Raw genomic sequence first — 22,377 nt, 5'->3', positions numbered from 1 at the left:
CATTGAAAATTAACTACAAGTGTGGAGTCTCATTCCTTCACGTTTTAATTGTTGGGAGATTTTTTTGTAATATTTAAATTAACTTTTTTCCACTTTTTCTTTGTCTCTTCTTTCTCTCTCAATCCAATCTTTCCCTCTCTATTTTGCTTTCTGTACCTGATTTGACATTGAAGTCGCTTTCCTAACTTACATTTCCTGGTTCAGACTGCGCTGTTCATTTAACAATCCTTCAATCTGCTTGGTTAAAGAGATACGCTGTTGCCTGCCCTGTACAGATCCCAAATGCCCTGTAGGGGCCCTGCGCTGTTTTAATCTCCCATTTACAGCAACTTCCAGTGCAAGATCTCAGAAACTGATGGGGCAAGGGCAAGTCTAACAAAGGACAGGCACCAGTAAATTCTGGCCCACTGTGCTTTACAAATTGCTTGATTTCAAGCAAATGCACTGAACCTAGTTTCTTTCCAATTCTCTCCCCTCCCAAAGGCATCAAACTCCTTGAGGGGGGGGGGGGGGGGGGGGGGGGGGGGGGGAGTACAACTCAATTGGTAAGTCACCCTTTTGTAATTCATCCAAGTGGTCATTAGTCATGTAAGTAAAAGTTTGGAAGGTGAATGTTAGCAAACTGACCAGGAAGGACATATAAATTGAGCCCAATCCAACCAGGAAGGACATATAAATTGAGCCCAATCCAATCCTCAATCAGCATCCACATACAAGCTTCCAGCAGGAGTTGCTGAACAGGAGTCAGGAGCAGAAACCCTGACCGTTTTGCTTTCCCTAACCCAATAACCAATTGTTGGGCTCCTCCTGCTGCTCCAGCTAACTCAGTTCAAATCAGGAATGTTTCTGTTTTCTAATTCTCATTAGCCATCAGAAGCTCCTGTAAATCTGCATCTTCATTTATTTAAGAAAGGCATCTACAGGTACTATTAATTGGCTTCAGTCCCCCAAGGCTTGGATAGGGGGCAACTAGAAATTATCTAGATTTTTTGCTCCTGATCACTATCCACTGTCTCTCGCTGGATTGTGTGCACATGTGGATACTCAATAAGGAGGTTTAGTCTTGGCTATAATGCTGCCCCCCCATCTCCCACCACAAATGTTTAGTTTGCTCACACATGAAGATAGATCACTTGAACAAGGTACCAAAGGGCTGTTGGCACATGTAAACTTCTGAAGGCATTTTCCACATATATAGACAAATGAAAATGGTTCACAATTCATGCCAGATGAAACCCCACTCATTTGGCTAAAAGGCATAAAACCAAGACTAAGAATCAACAGGAATAATATTAAATTCAATTCGCAAGAACCATTTATACACTTAACTAGTGCAGTAATCAACTAGCTCAAATATAACAAAGCTTAAATAGAAGCAAAAAATGCTAGAAGCACTCAGGTCAGGCAGCATCTGTGGAGAAAGAAACAGAATTGACGTTTCAGGTCGATGACCTTTCATCAGAACTAGAACAAGCCAAAGAGCCAGGGAAAAAAAGTTGGGGGGGGGGGGGGGGGGGGGGGGGGGGGGGAGAAAAGAAAGAGAAAGAGGGAAGGTAGCTCCTATAGACCCCTGAAATTGTGCACTTAGTACAGGTATGTTGAAGTACTATATAGACACGCATTCAGTCTGATGGAGGCATTCTTGCTGGATATGGAAATTAGGTAACATGTTTAAAAATCAGTTCAATCATTATTTTGAATCTGCAGCACTAACTAGACTTTATAATATCATGCATTATTTACTCTGTCATTTATTATATTTTCAGAAGCAATACATCTCTTCCTGATAATGTTCCTGGTACAGGGAGGTCACTATTATTGCAATGGGTTCTTGATTTTCAGATGATTTAACTGAAATTGTAACTGAGGATTTTTTTTTTTTTAAATGGATTTTGCCCTAAACAGATATGATCATTCTACTCAATTTCACAAATAAAGCTCACAATATGTCTCTTTCAACTGTCTCTCTGCACATTAAAAAATGTAATCTAATAAGAACAGAAGCCATACAACCAGAGATTAAGTGAATACAGAAAAATTCCTGCAGTTTTTGTAATACTGAATTCTCCCCCCACCCAACACCCCCATTTACACTCAAAGGTCTATTTTTATCTGAATCTTTCTGCACACCACAATTTCTCATTTTTATGCAGGAAAAAAAGGACAAAATGCAAAGAAGTTTCTTATCATGAAATTGAGTGAAAATCTAGTTATAGGTTCTTGTTGGCAATATATGAGCACAATGGTCTGAACACCCCCTACAGATTTCTACGCCACTTACACACCTTCCAGAAAATGCACAATTATGTGTAAAATGGCCAGACACATGCAGGATGTTGCTGTGTCATTTTTAAGGTCACCATTATTCTTGATGCTAGACGACACAGTATTTCCACACTATAATATTCTAGTTAAATACATTTTTCAGTCAAATGCTCTTCAACTCCATTCTAATACTAGATAAGTCTTGTGTCACAACTTCTGCATACCATTTTCTATCAGCGAAACAGAAAGTAATAACAGGGACATTTGGGACTTTTATCAAACACCACTTTTGGGCAGCATTCTGTATCCTAGGCAACATCATGCACGAGCCCATATGAATTTGCCAAGTAATGAGTGGGACACAATACAACACAGACTCACCAAACACTTCAGGAATCAGAAAGACAAATAAAATTTGGGGTAATCCATATCCAGGGAGGGAAAACCAGCATAATTTAGCTGTCAAAACCATTCTGGTTTCCACATCTCTGGATAAGCCCTATAAGCAGGCCATAGGACTGGAAAACTAGGGACTAAAAAAAAAGGACCGATCTGAGTAGGACTGATAACCAATACTACATCGTACACCCATTGTACGTCCGGTCCACAAAAAGCAGGACAAATCCAATCCGGCCAATTACCGCACCATCAATCTACTCTCAATCATCAGCAAAGTGACAGAAGGTGTCGTCGACAGTGCTATCAAGCGACATTTACTCACCAATGCTCAGTTTGGGTTCCGCCAGGACCACTCGGCTCCGGACCTCATTACAGCCTTGGTCCAAACATGGACAAAAGAGCTGAATTCCAGAGGCGAGAGTGGCCGCCCTTGACATCAGGAGCCCGGGTAAAATTGAAGTCAATGGGAATCAGGGGGAAAATTCTCCAGTGGCTGGAGTCATACCTAGCACAAAGGAAGATGGTAGTGGCTGTTGGAGGCCAATCATCTCTGCCCCAGGACATTGCTGCAGGAGTTCCTCAGGGCAGTGTCCTAGGTCCAACCATCTTCAGCTGCTTCATCAATGATCTTCCCCTCCATCACAAGGTCAGAAATGGGGATGTTCGCTGATGATTGCACAGTGCTCACTTCCAGTTGCAACCCCTCAGATAATGAAGCAGTCCGTGCCAGCATACAGCAAGACCTGGACAACATCCAGGCTTGGGCTCATAAGTGGCAAGTAACATTTGCGCTAGGCAATAACCATCTCCAACTAGAGAGAGTCTAACCACCTCCCCTTGACATTCAACGGCATTACCTTCGCCAAATCCCCCACAATCAACATCCTGGGGGTCACCACTGACCAGAAATTTAACTGGACCAGCCATATAAATACTGTGGCAACAAGAGCAGGTCAGAGGCTGGGTATTCTGTGATGACTGACTCACCTCCTGACTCCCCAAAGCCTTTCCACCATCTACAAGGCACAAGTCAGGAGTGTGATGGAATACTCTCCACTTGCCTGGATGAGTGCAGCTCCAACAACATTCAAGAAGCTCGACACCATCCAGGACAAAGCAGCCCGCTTGATTGGCACCCCATCCATCACCCTAAACATTCACTCCCTTCACCACCAGCGCACAGTGGCTGCATTGTGTACCATTCTGGTGTCCACATCTCTGGCTAAGCCCTATAAGCAGGCCACAGGACTGGAAATCCTGGAACTCCTTTCCTAACAGCACTGTGGGAAAACAGTCACCACACAGACTGCAGCAGTTCAAGGAGGCAGCTCATCACTACCTTCTCCAGGGGAATTAGGGATGGGCAATAAATGCTGGCCTTGCCAGCAACGCCCACATCCCATGAACGAATAAAAAAAGTAAAATTGTTGTGGGATTTCAAACTTTAATGTAGTAGTTTGACAGCAAAACAACTGTATAAATATATTTCACCGATCTAAGAGAAAGAACGAAAGCTACTCAGCTATGAAGCAATTTTTGATTGAAATGATACACCAACTTCACCCATATAGGGAACATTTCTTTCATTTTATGGAGGAACTATCATTTACTGATCTAATACAGAAAAGCTAATTTTCAGATTCCCATGCTTCTGACAAGGAGCCTCAATGCTTGATTTTCCAACCATTTCAAATAACTGTTGGAAAATCTCACAGCACATGACTGAAGTTCTGCTATGCACATTCAGCAGGAGCATGAAGTTAGAAAGTTAGCCAGAGAGTGCATGCCTCCCTATCATAGTTCCACCTATGACTTTCAGTCCTCATATGTATTATTGTTGGTTCAGGTGGATGCACCCTTCACTATAGGTCAGAAGGAGGAGGGTTTGAGTCTCACAGTACAATGTTGGCTAATACACCAGTGCACTGAGGAAATGGTGCATTGCAGAGGTACCCCAGATGTAAGGGAGACTTTGCAGGCACGAGTGGGCTGTGGTTGCTTTAATCTTGTCCTGATATGATACTTAGGTCACTGCCAATAGGTCTATCTGATTTTCTTCTCATTACTGAACTTGGTAGCAATTATTTACAACTGGATGACTTCCCTCTTCAGGAGGGAATTAAGAGTCAACCACATCCCAAAGGAATACTGATCCCAGCAAAACCAATTTGTGCATGGAGTAAAATGCAGCCAAGGATTAGAAACACCACAAACAAAAATTCTTCCAAAACCAATCCTCCTCACCTGGTTCACCATGCACGTTCCCAGGAGTGGTATCCACCCATTTTTAATCTTATGGATGAAGCTCATACTTTGGTCATTGGTAAGGTAACACTTTTGTATTGCATTTTAATAGGGCAGCACATTTTCTAAAACCCATTTTATCTAAAAAAAAATCAGTAGTGAATCTGATCTGTTCCTGAAAGGTCAACTCAATTCCCCAGGACTTCTTGATAAACTGATCAGAAGAAATGTAATTTAATCATAAGCTGTTAAATTCTCAAAATTTAACCAACTTGTTTGAATCACAAGCAGCATCTTGTATTAGTTAATTATCCTAAAGTTATTGTTACCTTTCACCCACTTACAGCAAATTCGCTTCAATATGAGATGCAGAAATCTAGCACAAGTAGTCTTTTTCACAATTCAAATCAAATTTAGATGGAATGTCACAACATTTTAAAACTGATGAACTACTGCAAATAAACTGCAAGTTCCACATACATTGCGGGAAAAGACATTCACTGCAGTTTGTTTCTGCAACATCCAAACCTGCAACTATACAGATATTACACAATTAGCAACTGCACTCAACTTATCTAAGAGTTTACTAGTTTCCATCTCAACAATCAGTGAAAAGGACAAGACAACATTGTAGTACAGATTGTCCTCCTTGGCAGCCAGACAGGTAATCCCAATTTCTTGGCTCATATACTACTGCAATTACAAATAGCATTTAGGTAGAAAAACATCCCACGGTACTGCATAGAGGTGTACGAAGAAACAAACGCTAAGACAAAGAGCGAGAGGTTCAGTGGGGAGGTCAATAGCTTGGTCAAAGACATGGGTTTTAAGAATGAACCTTAAAAAGGAGAGACAGAAAGGTTTAGGGAGGGAATTCCAAAGAGAGAGACCTATGCAGCTGAATGAAATGGTCAACAATGAGGGAGTCAAAGGAAAAAGAGAAGATACACAAAAGGCAGAGTCAGAGGAGCGGAGAGCTCAGGGATAGGATGTAGCTCTAGACAGAGTTAAAGATAGGGTAAGGAAATGGACAAGATTTTAAATTTGATGCCTTGGAGGACCAGGAGCCAATGTAAATCAGTGAGCAGCACCTGCCATGGGTAGCAGAATTTTGATGAGCTGATGCTTGTGGAGGGTGGAGGTTGAGGCTAGCAAGAAGAGTATTGGAGTAATTGGGTTTGGAGGTGCTGAAGGCTTGCATGAGGGTACTCATTTAACAAGTCTGCCATTTCCTTAGTGTCGATTACAGTATCACCTGCATCTGCCTTAAATGGACCCACATTCCCCTTTACCACTCTTCCTCTTAATATATTTATAAATTCATGAACCATGAAATGATAAGGACAGTGCAGATTTCAATGAATTGCACCATTGTGCAAATCTTTAGATTCTTTCACCCTCAAATTGGGGATGATCACTTACAATAAAATCAGGTGTAGACTGAGTTTGAAACAGTTTGATAATTCACCAAGTATTCATGAGGATTGGAGAAAAGGACCAAGAGGCTAAATTTTTTTTTAAAAATATACCAGACCATAATAATGCAAAACATATGGGCCCTGAATTCACACTACAAAATATCAACATATGACACAACACATTCATGACATTCTCATTAAACCAATTTAATCTGGTTAAGCTCTCCTCTAAAATGTTCCTTACAAGTGAAATGCCAGTATATAAATGAAAACTGTTTAACACTTGTCTGAAATTCTTCTGTTATTTTAGCAGAGGTGTTAACCCACTGATTTTAAATAGATTACTTCCTCAACTAAAAAAGCAGTGAAAAATGTCATTCAAGTCCATTAAGTTCTTATTCGAGATCCAATCAATGGGTTCTGTTGTATTACACGCCATTATAGTTACAGAACTAAAAAGTACATCGTATTAATTCATTCTTGGGGTGTGGGCATCACTGGCAAGGCCAACATTTATTGCCCATCTCTAGTTGCCCTCAAGAAGGTAGTGGGCATTCTTCTTGAACCACTGCACACCACATGATGAAGGTCCTCCCACAGTGCTGTTAAGGGCAAGGAAGGAACAGCGAAATACATCCAAGTCAGGATGGTGTGTGACTTGGAGATGATGCCATTCCCATGCACCCGCTGACCTTGTCCTTCCAGATGGTGGTGGTCACAGGTTTGGGAGGTGCTGCTGAAGAAGTCTTGGCAAATTGCTGCAGTGCATCCTGTGGATAGTACACACTGCAGCCACTGTACTTAGACGATGGAGGGAGTGGATGTTTAAGTCAGTGGATGGAGTGCCGATCAAGTGGACTGATTTGTCCTGGATGATGATGAGGAGCTTCTTCAGTGTTGTTGGAGCTGCGCACATCCAGGCAAGGGAAGAGTATTCCATCATATTCATGACTTGTGCCTTGTAGGTGATGGAGGGGCTTTGGGGAGTCAGGTGAGCCACTCTCTGCAGAATATTCAGCCTCCGACCTGCTCTAGTAGTCACAGCATTTACGTGGCTGGTCCAGTTGAGTTTCTGGTCAATGGTGACCCCCAGGATGTTGGTGGTGAGGAATGCAGTGATGGCAATACCATTGAATGTGAAGGGGCAGTGGTTGTGTTCTCTCTTGTTGGCGATGATGATTTGTGCCACACAAGTGCCAGCCAATGTTACTTGCCACACATCAGCCAGTGCAATTTATATTACAGATCTTAACAGTACCTTCCCTCTTCACAAAAGTTTCCATAGCTCTCAAATTTGTAGGAAATGAGGTTAAAAAAAAATTGAAGTCACCTAAACAAAGTTAATGTATGTGCCCATCAGAAAACACTGTTGTAATTCCCCACACCAATTTTCTACTGCATGATGTTCTGTCACATATAATGCAGTTTCTCTAGAAGCTATGAAACAACCATTCTCTGGGGGAATATGGTCAATTTGTACTATGCAGGAGTTCTCAATCTATGAAAATGGAAGGCACTGGAAGGTTGGAGAAGGGGTTTAAATACTTGACACTACAATCAGTGTTGTGTGATATGCTTCTTGTGCAATACTCTTAAGAAGTCTTGTACTTTATGCGACTGTTTAAGAAATATAATCTGGAGAAAATACTTGTGGACCGATCGGAAATGTTCTAAGTATTAGCACTGTTCGTTTCTTACTGTTTTCTTTTGCTTGTGTATACTTAATTTTTGCAATAATTCTACTCGTACTTTTAGCCTAATCAATAAGGCCTGACAGCATGGTGATTTCCCACCTATTGAAGAGAATGAAGCTGCACGATGAGCAATTTGTCCAATTTCCAGTGTGAAATATCTCAATGAAAGAGTAATTTTTAGTCAAGTCACTCCTATTCACAGCAATCCTAATATTGTAGGATTTAGATCATATGGGATGCAGGTCCAATTATCAAAATGGCAATTTGCAGTGAATATTAATAAAGAGTAGGGGTTTAAAAAAAACTAGCCAACAAGGGAGCCCTGAGGCGTGCAGAAGTGACAGTCAGCAGAGCAGAAGTTGTAGTCACTGCATTGAGACAAGTAGGAATGGATCTATAAGAGAGCAGTGCCATGAATCACAGATAGTGGTGGAGAACGGAATGGTCAGCAGTGTTGAAGGCAGCAAATGAGGAACGAGGAATAATAAAACACAGTTGCAGTCACACAGGATGTAATTAGTCAGCTTGACCAAGATGGTTTCGGTGCTGTGAGCAGTTCAGAAGCCAAATTCAAGAGGCGAGGCAAGAGAGATAATTATGTCATTTCATGGCAATGAGGTAGTAAAGGATCTTGAGATAGGGAATTAATATGAGAAGACAAGGGTGAGGGTAATAGAAGTTATGAAAGGAGTGGGGGAGAAAGTTTGTGGAGAGGGAGCAATTGACAACGTTGGCAAGCATGGGCCCAAGAAGGGAAAACTGGGTGGTTAAAAAAATCCACATTGTAAAAGTCAATGGGTGGACTTTACAAAATGATATTCAGATTCAACAAAATAGTTCTCATTTTTCAGTAATTAGAATCTCTTGATATATTAAATGAACTGTTGACCAAATACCTCTCTGTTGAATAGGATCTATTCTCATTGTTATCTCCGATCACTGGTTGATCTCCCATGACATTGCTCATGAACAAAAACTAACAATAAAACTTAGAAAGGATGAGGAAGGAGGTGGTCACTGGTAGTGGGGTAAAAGAGCCCGAGGTTAACCTTGCCACTCCCCGCAGGATGATTCTAGAATAGTAGGTGATTTTGTCAGAGGAGATTGAGGCCTACTTTATCTGGTGATGAATAGCTAAGCCAGTTGTACATTCAATTTTGCATCCCAGAGACCAGATGGAGCAAAGATAGGGCCATACCGGGTTGGGGGAATGATAGGAATAGGAGCCCATAAAAGATTTACTGTGAACAAGGGTAACAATAGTGGAAGCAAGGGAGTAGTTCAGTAAATCAACAGCTGTAGAGGTATCATAGTAAATAGACAGGAAAAGGGTAGGCAGTTGGAAGTTTGACAGCGCAGTTGCAAGTTACTTGAGATTTTTCCAGCGGTAGCTGCAGAAGGAAGTGGGTTTGAAAGAGGATAGTAGGATGTGGGTAAAAAGAGATAAGTGGTCGGAGATGGCCTCGTTAATGATAGAGACCTCAAGAATAGAGTGAGACATAGTGAGGTCAAGGTGATGGCCATGAATATGGGTAGGAGAGTTACAAGGAGGGAGAGATTTATGGAGGGCAGTGAATTCAGGACAGAGGGAGCAGATATGAAGGACTGAATCACCAAGGATGAAAAGTTGCTTAGTTCAGCAGCTGAGGGAGGAAGAGGATATTTTGGAGAGAAAGCTGGAGTGGGGCTTGGGGGCAGTAGCCAATGAACATTTTCAATGAGAGGCAAAAAGGGTGGAATAAAGTGATGTGCTCAAAGGAGATGGCACCAGAAGAGTAGAGAAGTGATTGGCAATATGGGCCACCCCACCAGTGGCAACTTGGAGGCAAATGGTAAGGCATCGCCACTCACAAGCTAAGTTTCACTCAAAGCCAGGATGTCAATACAATCATCCACAATAAAATTGTGGATGGCAAGAGATCACCAGTGTACAGACATTCCGGAGGGAAATGCGGAGAGGTGTAGCGATTTTTGGTCTGTTGACAGAATCCAAGGTGGCAGTGGTAAATGGAATGGATGTTGGCGAGGTTAGTCCTCATTGAGCACACTGGATAGGTAGTGCAACAAGAGTGGAGGATGAGCCAATTGGGGTTACTGCTCCTAAAAAGAGATGGGTGCCTTGATGGCCCATTGGAGAATGCTGAGAGGCAGTGGACTCATTCAAGTTGGAAGCAAGCCAGGACAGCGTGGTGGGGGGGGTGGGGGTTCCAGAGAGGGGAGAAATGAAAAAGGTGGAATGGCTGGCTGACAATAAGGGGAGGAGAGAAGGTCCACAATGAGGAATAACAAAAAAAAGATTGAAGTAACAGGCTTGGGTCTGAAGCAGTCAAAATGCACATCTGAATGTTGACAAAAAAGAGAATTAACAGCCCAATCAAGCTGTTCCAGTAGAGCTATGACACTCCCATCTACCTGACAAAGTGAAAGACTGCCCAGATATATTCTACCTAGAAAAAAGCAGGATAAATCTAATCTGGCAATTACCACCTTATCAGCCTCCTACAATCAGTAAGGTGCTGAAAGGAGTCATCAATAGTGGCATCAAGCAATTCCTACTGCCTAATAGCCTGCTCATCAACATTAAATTAGAGTTCTTCCAGAACCACTCGGCTCCAGATCTCATGAGCCTTCATCGAGACAAGGACACAAACTAAATGCAAAAGGAGAGATAAGAATATTTGCCCTTGATTTCAAAGCAGCATTTAATGAATATGTCACGAAGGAGTCCCATGAAAACTGGGGCCAATGGAAATATCCTCCAGTGGTTGAAGTCATACCTGCTACACAAGATGATGGTCGTTGTTGGCGGAGGCCAAACATTGCAGCCGCAGGACATCACTGCAGGAGTTCTTCAGGGAAGCACCCTCAGCCCAACCATTTTCAATTGTTTCATCAATGACCTTCCTTCCATCATAAAGTGAGGAGTGGGTTGTTTGATGATGGTTCCACAGTGTTCAGCTCCATTAACAACTGCTTTGATAATGAAACAGCCCATGACAGCCTAAAGCGAACATCCAGGCTTGGGCTGATAAGTGGCAAGTAATGACCATTTCAAACGAGAGAAAGCTCAGCCATCTCCCCATGACCTTCAACAACACGCCATCACTGAGTATCCCACCATCAACATCTTAGTTGTCACCATTGACCACAAGTTTAAGTGAACCACCAAAAACAACAATGCGGCTACATGAGTACGGCAGAGGTCAGGTACACGGGGGGGGGGGGGGGGGGGGAAGTCAGGAAATGAGCCACTCAAACCTTCTCCGCCATCTACTAGGCTGCAGCTCGCACCGCCACCGCGCGGCGGCTGCAGCTCGCACCGCCATCATGCACTACAGCAACACCAAGGTTCCTTCGACATGACTTCCCTCTCAAACGAGCTCTACAACTGATAGACATTAGAATACCATCATCTCCAAGTTTCCCTCCAAATCACAGAACATCCTGGACATATACAGTCATTCCTTCTTTTGCACTGGGTGAATATCCTGTAACTACCTACTTAACACCATCATGGGAGCACTACTACAACAAGCACTGCAGCAGTTCAAGGCGGCCACCATCTTGTCATGGCAGCTAGGGATGAACAATAAATGCAGCCTTGCCGGTGTCACCTGCATTCCAATAAATAAAAACAGATAAGGACATTTTAATATGAATATACAATATGGTTCAATAGGCATAATAGCCATCATGGGTGGAAGGCAGATGACCATGATGAATACTGGAATCACTAATACAAAAAACAAAATTAGTCCACACACAAAGAGTAGGTTGAGATTTAGTTTGCTGGAATCTGACAGGATAAGTGAAGATCCACTTAATTATCAGACATAAAATTTGGTGTCCATTGTAAAAATAGACATATCCAAAATTTTTAAAACTTAGTTTAAGAAACAAATCAGTCAGGAGTCAGTTTCCTCACTGTAAAAAGGTGAAATGTAATAGTTCAGGAATATTGAACAAGAGTAGCTTGAAAGGGAATTACAACAAATAATTACTGAACTCAGTTAAATGGTAGACATTGTAGAAATCATTTTCCAATTACTAATTCTGTGCCAGCTTCCCAATACATTTTATTTGGCTTACATGGTAATATACTACGTTCCAATATTTTATACATTCAATCTCAGATGAGTTGTAACTTCCTCCAGCTCAACATCATGAAGTCATCATTTTTGGCCCACCACAAGCTCTGCTCACTTGCCACCAACTGCTTCCCCTTCCCCAGCAACTGTCCCAGGCTCAACCAGATTGTCAGCAACCTTGGCACCCTGCTTGATCCTCAACTTGGTTTCAGACCCCAAATCCTCTCCATTAAAAAGATTGCTTGCTCCCTTCTCTGCTACACTCTCCATTTATGTCCCACCTGTCCACTGAAACACTCATGCTTTCAAATAACTACTCCAATGCGCCCCTTGCTGGCATTCCATTCTCCAACCTCCATAAATAACTTGTCCAAAACTCTGCCTTCGCATCCTGTTCCACACTAAGTCCCATCGACCCATCATCCCTGTCCTTGCTGACCTACATGCGCTCCCCATTCCCCAACACATCAAAATTTAAAACCCTCACCCTTAGCTTTAATTCCCTCCATGGTGTTGCCCCACTATCTCTGCAATCCCCTCCAGCCCTAAATTTTCTCCCACCCTCTGAATCTGGACTTGTGTATTCCTGCGTTCCCTTCACATGCCATTGGATGAAGTCTTCAACCACCTTTATTTTACTCTCTGGAACTACCTCCTTAAATCTCTCCACCTCCCTTAATTAACTTCCTCAAAAATCCATCTCTTCAGCCAGCCTTCAGTTACCCTTTCTAACCTCTCCCTTCCTGGCTCAATGTCCATTTTCCTTCCACCTATTTATGAAGTACTTGGGATGTTCCTTAGATTAAAAAGGCACTATGCAAGTGCAAGTGGTTGATTTAGTTGTACTTCACAAGCTAAACGAAGGAATTTCAAATTGAGCCAATTCTCGGGTTACTAATGCAGCAGCCCATCCCAATCCACAGCAATACCTGGATAACATGCAGACTTTGGCAAACAAATGGGAGGTAACATTTGCACTACATAAATGCTAGGTAATGATCATTTCAAACAAGAAAAATCCCAGCTGTCTCCCCTAGCCTTGAATAGTACCATCACCATCTTGGGGACAGGTCACTACTGACCAGAAGTTGAACTGGACCAGAATTCTCAACACCGTGCCTTTAAGAGCAGGGCAGAGGCTGGATACTCTGCAACTATTGGCTCACTTCCTGACCCTTCAAAGCCTCCCCACCATCTACAAGGCTCAAGTCAGGAGTGTGATGGAATACTCACCACACTTGTGTGAGATTGCACTCACTACAAGGACTGCAGCAATTGAAAGAAAAGGTCAACTATCACCCTCTCAGGGAAATTTGAGTGTCAATAAACACAGCCTTACCAGCACTGCCCACATCCCAAGAGGAAATGTTTATTAAAAATCCAAGTTCTATTCCAAATGGACCCAGTTGTTAATGTCATTGTGTTCTGTATTTTAATCTATACAGAAGATAAAATCCAAGCTACCAACAATTCGCTGGAAGAGGGAACATCAAATCAGAAGCTTAAGTATAGGGTTTCTTTTTATTAAAATCTCACCAACAGTGCACCTTTTTTTTAAAAAAAGGTCATTTTTGTCATTCAAATTTTAAAAAGGTGGCACATTTATCAATCAGGTTCTGCACAAGAGATTATTAGCAAAAATAAAAGTGCGCACAAAATTGGAAGTAGCCTTTTGACTTCGATTGGGAGTCAGGAGACAGAGTATGTGGATAAAAGGTACGTAGTGTGATTGATGGAATATGATAGGTGGTGTTCCCCAAGGATCTGTTCTGTGGCCTCAACTCCACCATATTTATTCCTTCATCCAATTCATTAAGAGAGTTGCATATCCAAGTTTGCAGATGACACTAAATTAGGAGGAACAGTAAGTAATGCAGACAGGACCAGGAAGTTGCAAAGGGACATAAACGAATTAAGTGAGTGGGCAAAACTATGGCAAATGGGAGTTCAATGTGGTCAAAGGTGAGATCATCCACTTTGCACCCAAGAAAGATAAATCGGAGTATTTTCTAAATGGTGAGAAACTAGGCACTGGAGAGGAGCAGAGATTTTGGAATCCAAGTACACAAATCATTAAAAGCTAGTTAACAAGTACAAAAAGCAATCAAAGGCAAATGGAATGTTGGCCTTTCTTGGAATATGATGTGGAGATGCCGGTGATGGACTGGGGTTGACAATTGTAAACAATTTTACAACACCAAGTTATAGTCCAGCAATTTTATTTTAAATTCACAAGCTTTCGGAGGCTACCTCCTTCCTCAGGTGAACGATGTGGAAGGAGGTAGCTTCGTTCCACATCGTTCACCTGAGGAAGGAGGAAGCCTCCGAAAGCTTGTGAATTTAAAATAAAATTGCTGGACTATAACTTGGTGTTGTAAAATTGTTTACAATTTTCTTGGAATACAAAGGGGAGGAACTTATACTTCAGTTGTATAGAGCCTTGGTCAGACAATCTGGAGTACTGCATTCAGTTCTGGGCATCACACCTCAAGAAGGATATATTGGTCTTGGAGGGGCTGCAGTGCAGAGTCACCAGAATGACAACAGGGCTTATAGGGACTGTTAAATTATGAGGACAAGTTGCATAAATTTGGCTTGTATTCCTTTGAGTACAGAAGATTGAGGAGTGATCTGATCTAGTTGTTTAAAATGTTAAAAGAATCTGATAGGGTAGGTACAGAGAAACTATTTCCTCTGGTGGGGGGAAATCAAGAACAAGGCGATATAATCTTAAAATTAGAGCTAGGCCATTGAGGAACAAAATCAAGCAGCACTTTTGCACAAAAAGGGTAGTAGAAATCTGAAACTCTCTCCCCAAAAGGCTGTGGGTGCTAGAAGCTTTCAAAACTGAGATAGATAGATTTTTGTTGTTAGGTAAGGGCATCAAAGGATATAGATCAGAGGCAGATTAATGGATCTAACTGAATGGCAGAGCAGGCTTGAGGGGCTGAATGGCTTATTCACATGTTCCAATGGTGAAGTACATCAGCAATTCAAACCGGATATTATCTTCAGTAGGACAATTTACATCAGAGATCAAAAGCTATAACATCTCTGAAAATAAAGGTTTGAATTTCTCCAATCTAATGGAAGATTTTTTTTTTAAAAAGCACAAACCCGTCTCACAAAATCCAAACTGAATGAATATGTAACCCGGTTGATTAAAATCACCACCACTCCACTATTCAGCTTATTAGATCTTTACATCCTATTCTAGACAAGCAATACGAAAGAGTCAGTTACAAGTTCCAGGTTAAGGCAAAGACAACCATTAACATGAAGGAAGACACATTCAGTTCAGCAGATTATAATAAGAATTTGATATAGTTTAAACAGACTTCAAAATAATTGACGCCCAATTTGCTTTACAAAAGTTACATTCAGTCTAATGCAGAAAGAGATAATACTTATGAAGAAAATCAAATCAATTGACTGTTAAACACCTTTTAATTCTATAGAGCAAGTGTGTAATCTCCAACTATATATAAAATACATCTTGAATCACACAGCTAAGCCTATAATCCAACATCCAATAATTTTCACATCACAGGCAGCCTGGATAAATTACACACTTACCTGAACTCAGAATTTACTTAAGATTTTTTGCCACTTTAGTAAAACACAGATGAGGAGAGAACAATCATGCAACACCTCCCAAATTTTGAGGAAGGGAGGGGAATATAAAGCATCAATGCAGTTTGATTGGGTCTATTGATCAGAGAAATGAATATTGAACACACGAGAAAAAGTCATACCAATTAGACTCCAATCTCCCAACAGCTCAACCAGTGTGTAGGATATCATGCAGATATGGAAGGTCCAGGTTCAATCCCTGATCTGTGCTCAATTAGCAGATTTCAGCTTGGAGGATTGCTACAATTGACCTCAGTGGCAGAGTCTGGGAAGAAGAAAATGCCAGGTTTGCTACCCCTGATCAATACACAACAACCCCAGCTTGAAGTTCATGTGTGGTCACCAGATGAAGACAAGATTATCTATAATGCACTGCAGTCAAATAACCCGCTGGCACTCACGGTCAAGACTCAAATATATTAACCAGGTGAAGTACCAGAGTGCCTTTCAAATGTACTCCCATCAAGAAGTCAAATCTTGAGAGTTGGGGAGAAATTGGCAAGATTTTTTTTTTAAAAACCCAATTTATATTCAAGTGAAAATTCCAGAAAACAAATATTCAGAAATGAATAGCCAGACAAACACAGTAAATGCATCTGTAGTTTCATTTAAAACTGCTATAAAGGTGACAACATAATCACCAGCTACGAGCCATGTCTCATTAATGTTTACCTCGTAAAACAGTATTCCACTCTTTATACCATTTTATTGTTCTTTTACCAGAACTGTTAGAGAAAGAGGAAAAAAAACCACAATGGATTCCTTTGTTGAGACTGTTTATACAATACATATTTTCAAATCCAAGAATTCAGGAATTGTTTAGAATAATGCCAGTGTTAATAAAAATTAAAATGTAAACATAACATGGGCTTGGGCAGCTTGATCTTTCATATTGTATGCAAATTGCATAAAACTGCTTTACTATTTTCAAGAAAAGTAGAGACTTACAGAAAATTAGTTTGGATTTATGCACCGAACAACTTGACTTTATTAGGTTTCTTAACATGATAAATAATGTCATCACAGGCAATTTTGAAAACTTGTTTCATTTAACTGAGTTAAATTGTACTGCAAAAAAAATATAGATTTCTGAATGGTTTAGTCATTCAGCATTTTTACTTGTTTATAAATTAGTGGGCTTCTGCTGAGATTAATGTACAATTTGAGAGGGGGGGGGGGGGGGCAAAAAAAAAGAGAAACTCTGGCACAGTGGACTAGAACCGGAGTTCAAATCTAGCCCAAACTGAAGGGGTAAAAGTTGTCTTCGTCAGCTGTAAAGTTCCCATGTGAAACAAGCTTGGGCAGAATCAATCTGGACTTGGGCACTAGTTAGCAATTTCATTGAGGCTAGGTACTGCAGGATGGCTGGTATGAGAAATGGGGGGGGGGGGGGGGGGAATGCCACACTAGGTGCAACCAGGGTGCTTTTCTGAGATCGAGGCAGAAGAGAGAGATTTTTACTCAGCATCAAGCTGTACAATATCTGATCTGGAGTGCTCAATGCTGAAACTGGGTGCCTGAAATGGAAAGGGTCCCACCAACATCTTTCACTTTGATCGGCACCAAAGAAAAAAATGTTACAGCCACTTCAAAAACAATGAAAATGAGCAACTAGCTGGATATATCTTATGTTGCAGCACAGTTTATGTAACCTGGTCACATTGTTCATACAATAAGTCTTCTATACATTTTTTTCCTCTTTACTTAGATAAGGAAAATTAATTATTTTGCCAGGAACAGTTTGTCATTAAAAATTCAACATCCACATGCATCTAACCTGTGTTACACTAAATTTCTAGAACAAAGATCACTGTTAATAACTAAAATTCTTCAATGATTCACAATAGACACACATGCATATATATACCAACCAATAAATGCCACTTAATCAGTACCACTGATTTTTTATCACTGTGCAACTAAAGACAGAGGTCATTACACCAGGAACAATACATTTCTGAAATTCCCTTACAGGGGAGTGACAGAAAACACAATTCATTAATGTCAGTTTATGGTATACACCCATTTCAGTTTGAAATGTGATCCTCCTGAAGTCTTTATTCCCCAAAAGCATCAACTCTTTGCTTACGTGGGATTGAAAAAGAGACCAAAGTCCTCCAGTACTTTGCCCCTAAGTAGCCATTCTCCATTGGGAGACGAGAAAAAAAGTGTCAGTGGGCTATTTAACCACAGGGACATCACCACCAATCCCAACATTGCTCTTACTAGCTGACCACACTTGTACACTTTCCCACTGGACTCACTGGGTTGCAATTCTGCTCCATAGCCTGGGGACACTGTTGTTGGAGGCCAATCATCTCAGCCCCAGGACATTGCTGCAAGAGTTCCTCAGGACAGTGTCCTAGGCCCAACCATCTTCAGCTGCTTCATCAATGACCTTCCCTCCATCATAAGGTCAGAAATGGGGATGTTCGCTGATGATTGCACAGTGTTCACTTCCATTCGCAACCCCTCAGATAATGAAGCAGTCCGTGCCCGCATGCAGCAAGACCTGGACAACATCCAGGCTTGGGCTGAAAAGTGGCAAGTAACATTCACGCCAGATAAGTGCCAGTCAGTGACCAACTCCCTTTGACATTCAACGGCATTACCATCGTGAAATCCCCCACCATCAACATCCTGGGGGGTCACCATTGACCAGAAACTTAACTGGACCAGCCACATAAATACTATGGCTACAAAAGCAGGTCAGAGGCTGCGTATTCTGCGATGAGTGACTCACCTCCTCACTCCCCAAAGTCTTTCCACTATCTACAAGGCACAAGTCAGGAATGTGTTTGAATACTCTCCACTTGCCTGGATGAGTGCAGCTCCAACAACACTCAAGAAGCTTAACATCATCCAGGACAAAGCAGCCCGCTTGATTGGCACCCCATCCACCACCCTAAACATTCACTCCATTCACCACCGGTGTACTGTGGCTGCAGTGTGCACCATCCACAGGATGCACTGCAGCAACTCGCCAAGGCTTCTTCAACAGCACCTCGCAAACGCACAACCTCTACCACCTAGAAGGACAAGAGCAGCAGGTACATGGGAACAACACCACCTGCACGTTCCCCTCCAAGTCACACACCATCCCGACTTGGAAATATATCGCCGTTCCTTCATCGTCGCTGGGTCAAAATCCTGGAACTCCCTACCAAACAGCACTGTGGGAGAACCTTCAGCACCCGGACTGCAGCGGTTCAAGAAGGCAGCTCACCACCGCTTTCTCAAGGGCAATTAGGGATGGGCAATAAATGCTGGTCTTGCCAGTGACGCCCACATCCGATGAACAAATAAAAAAAAAAGTAATCACAGCATCTACACTGCTGTTCTGGGTGAAATCAACTAACTCAGCACAGACAAGGAATCAAATCTACAATTTTTTAGATTCATATGGCTCAGCCATTCACTGTCTCAGCCAAATAAGCCAGGAGTCTTGAACTGTTGATATTTGTCCCCATGGTCTGTTACACTCAGTATTCTAAATGACAGATTTCCATGCCAACTGTCCTGAATCCAGAGCCCACTGGCATACTGAACACACCAAATTCAACAAATCTTCCTGGATTGAGAGTCAGCCAAAACCCACCTCAGAGTCTGAATCATTAATTAGATAGTGGTGGCCAAGCTTTCAGGGAAGTGGGGCTTGAATTCCACTCCCATGGCTCACATCTCTAACTGCATGACCTCTGCCATCTTACTTCTGCCTCCCACGGCCACTATCTCACCCCAAACAAATTTAATGTGCGCACAAAAACCACCAAAAAACTTAAATTACTGCACATGCATGACCACCATGCACGTGTGCACAGATTTTCAGTTACTCAGTCTATGTCCAGTAGCCAAGACTAGCAAGCAAAGAAGCCACTGCATCAGTGCAACATAACTAAGGCAATAACAACCCCTCTACCCACCTGCATTTGCCCATTCCAAAAACTGACCCAGACTAAAACAGGCCAGTTTTTTTGAAGCCAGCAGGAACATAATTCTTAAATATGAATGTACAGTCTCTTGAATCCAAAGTCCCTGTAGAAACAGTGTGTGTTATATAAAAATGCTTCATGGACTGTACATCACATAGTAGAGACATTTTCAGTGAAATACTGTTAAGGGGTGTAAAATAAAACTGATGCCATCAAGAGATGCTGAGATGGGTAATACAAAGGAAATATGCACAATCTACTGAATAATGTATTTATGCCATACTCTTCTGTAATTAAAATATTTGTAAACTCCATTCATTGTTAACAAAACAAACATTGCAACTTCACTACACTGATAAGAAAACAAACACTGAAACTTGACACATTTGTTGCATTGTGTAACCATTCACCCATGATTCTGAACACTAATGGGCAAAATAGCTTTCGCACAAACATGCAGAGGACAGAATTCGTGCAGTCATTTTATTTAAAACTGCTTTTGGGGCATCCAATGTAATAGGCACTTTATTGAGAGAAACAAATTGCATTACACATACCGTAACATTAATTAACCCACTGTTCTCCCTCCCAAAATGTGTCAAAATCTGAGTTTTGTTTTCTCTCGGTTCTTTCCTGAAATGTTTCAACTGAAAAATAAAAGTGTTTTTGTTTTACGTGATAAACTCAAAAGCAGTAAGGAGGGATTTCAAGCAGTACTCTGGCTATTATATAAAAAAATAAGTCTACTTCAAACACGGGTCGTCTTCCATATATTCCCCCCACCCTTCCCCAAAATACCAATTGTTAGTGGCCGCAGATAGGAAACATAAGTTTAGATACTGTGTGCGAACTGGGAGGAGATAGATGCTACTTTCCCACTGGCTAACTGTAGGGTTACAATGAAAGCACTATCGTTGTTGTACAGAAAGATACCAACTTTCCCTGGGTGTAAAATTACCAGGAAATGAATGAGTGCCTCCCTGTACTTTTTCATTACTAAGGTACTCCATTTTAAATTGCACACCACTGGGAGTTACCTATTGTCCTTAAAGACGCCACCTCCCCCCTCATTGAAAAGATTTAAACGCAATCTTATCTTACCAAAGAACTACGATGGGCTAAATTACACTTGGATAAATTACAGTCGGATTCGAAAGTAGGACAAATTGCGCTGTGCGTGTTGCTTTGTGCTGTTTAACTCTAAATGATGTTATTTCTTAATTAAAGTGGACTGATTATTGGACGAGTTGAAGTGCTATTAAACCCGTATATCTTGCAATTTGGAGAAAACGCAAAGCAAATACATGCCGGGCAAACAAAAGAACTGACGACTTTGTGGCCGTTTCTAACACAGAACCCACTCCACCGAAAACCCGAGTCAAAGCTCCGAGCCACGGCCCGTCACCTCTCGCAAACTAACCACTGTTTTCCACACACACAGAAACATTAAAATAGCCCTCCAAAACACGAGGTACTTTCCCACTGCAAAAAAAAACCACATGTAAATAAATCGCTGTTTAAACAAAAACATGTTTTCCCCCATTCTGACCGACAGAAAAGATATTTTGAAACAAACTTCAAGCGAAACGACCGACTGCAGCTGTGCCTCACAGAAACATCGAGGAATTAAAACATTCAACAACGCGCGCTTCGCTGGCTCGCCGGCACTTTAAACAAACTAGCAGAGCCGTGAAAGCTTTTGTTTAAATTGGTTAATGAATAGTTTTTTTTTTAAGTTTTGAACTCCAAATTCAAACAGAATTATAGCAAGAATTAGCTATAGAAGCATGAGGGAGGGAGGGAGGGAGGGAGGGGGCGCCAACACACACACACACACACACACCTTGGAACGATCGGGGTGAAAAAGTTACTGCTCCCTGGAACGCGGAGACAGTGGGAAAGAACACGGAGACACTCACCAGAGGATAATTCTGCGGCTGCCCCGCCACAAGTTTGATACAAGAGCAGCAAGGACACAAAGATCACCGCATTCATAATGTTACAGCTGTACTTCTGTTATGTTTTTTTTGCCTCGTTACTCCAGCTCGGTGCTCCCTCAGCCTGGGCGATACATTCCCCTCCACATCAATACTTTATAACGCCGAGTGAGAGTAAACCCAGCCCGTGACGTCACCGAGCCACACACACACACACACAGAGCCGCGTTGGCTGGGGAGCGGGGAGCGGGGAGCGTCCTCTGCTGGTACTGTGCAGTCGGCACCCAATGTGTTCTTTTTCACCTCATGTGTAGCATGCACGCGGGCGCTTAAAAAAATATCGGACTCAATCTTCATACAATGTGTCATTCTACATTTTTTAAAAAAAATACAGCGTGTTATTACCAGTGATGGCTGGATGTCTTTATTTAACTGGAGTGTGAAACTATATAGAATTTGCATGTGCGGCAGGAATCTTGTAGCTCTTTCTCGGGACTGAAGGAGCTGGAATGCACCCAAAACTGATGCAATATTTATGTACGGTGTTAGCGCCTGGGAAAGGTTATCAGGTAGTTTATCACGGTCGGTGAATTGCTTGGTAACTTTTCTGATAACCTCTACCGATACTACGTTAACGTTCTATTTAATGAATATTTTTAAGTATATATATATTTTAAATATCGTTTCATAAAATTTATGAAGTAGGGAATTAGTTGCAATATATAACAGTATGTTAGTGTATAAGCTTCGCATTAAACTGAAACAAA

At 41.7% G+C, this 22,377-nt stretch overlaps 1 protein-coding gene across 2 annotated transcripts in view; it reads right to left on the bottom strand.

The window, feature by feature from the left end:
• Positions 1–21,781, bottom strand: part of ptprk (protein tyrosine phosphatase receptor type K) — a 539,056-nt gene extending 517,275 nt beyond the window's left edge. For both annotated transcript variants that reach the window (XM_067984566.1, XM_067984567.1), the window contains exon 1: positions 21,593–21,781. In XM_067984566.1, coding sequence (XP_067840667.1) covers positions 21,593–21,668 — 76 coding nt within the window. In that variant the 5' untranslated portion in view covers positions 21,669–21,781. The remainder of the gene's footprint in view (positions 1–21,592) is intronic.
• Between the last annotated feature and the right edge of the window lie 596 nt (positions 21,782–22,377).

The sequence above is a fragment of the Heptranchias perlo genome, chromosome 5, assembly GCF_035084215.1.
Source record: "Heptranchias perlo isolate sHepPer1 chromosome 5, sHepPer1.hap1, whole genome shotgun sequence".
Lineage (NCBI taxonomy): Eukaryota > Metazoa > Chordata > Chondrichthyes > Hexanchiformes > Hexanchidae > Heptranchias > Heptranchias perlo.
The sequence above is the reverse complement of the archived record's forward strand: the minus strand, read 5'-3'. Positions and strand labels throughout refer to the sequence as shown.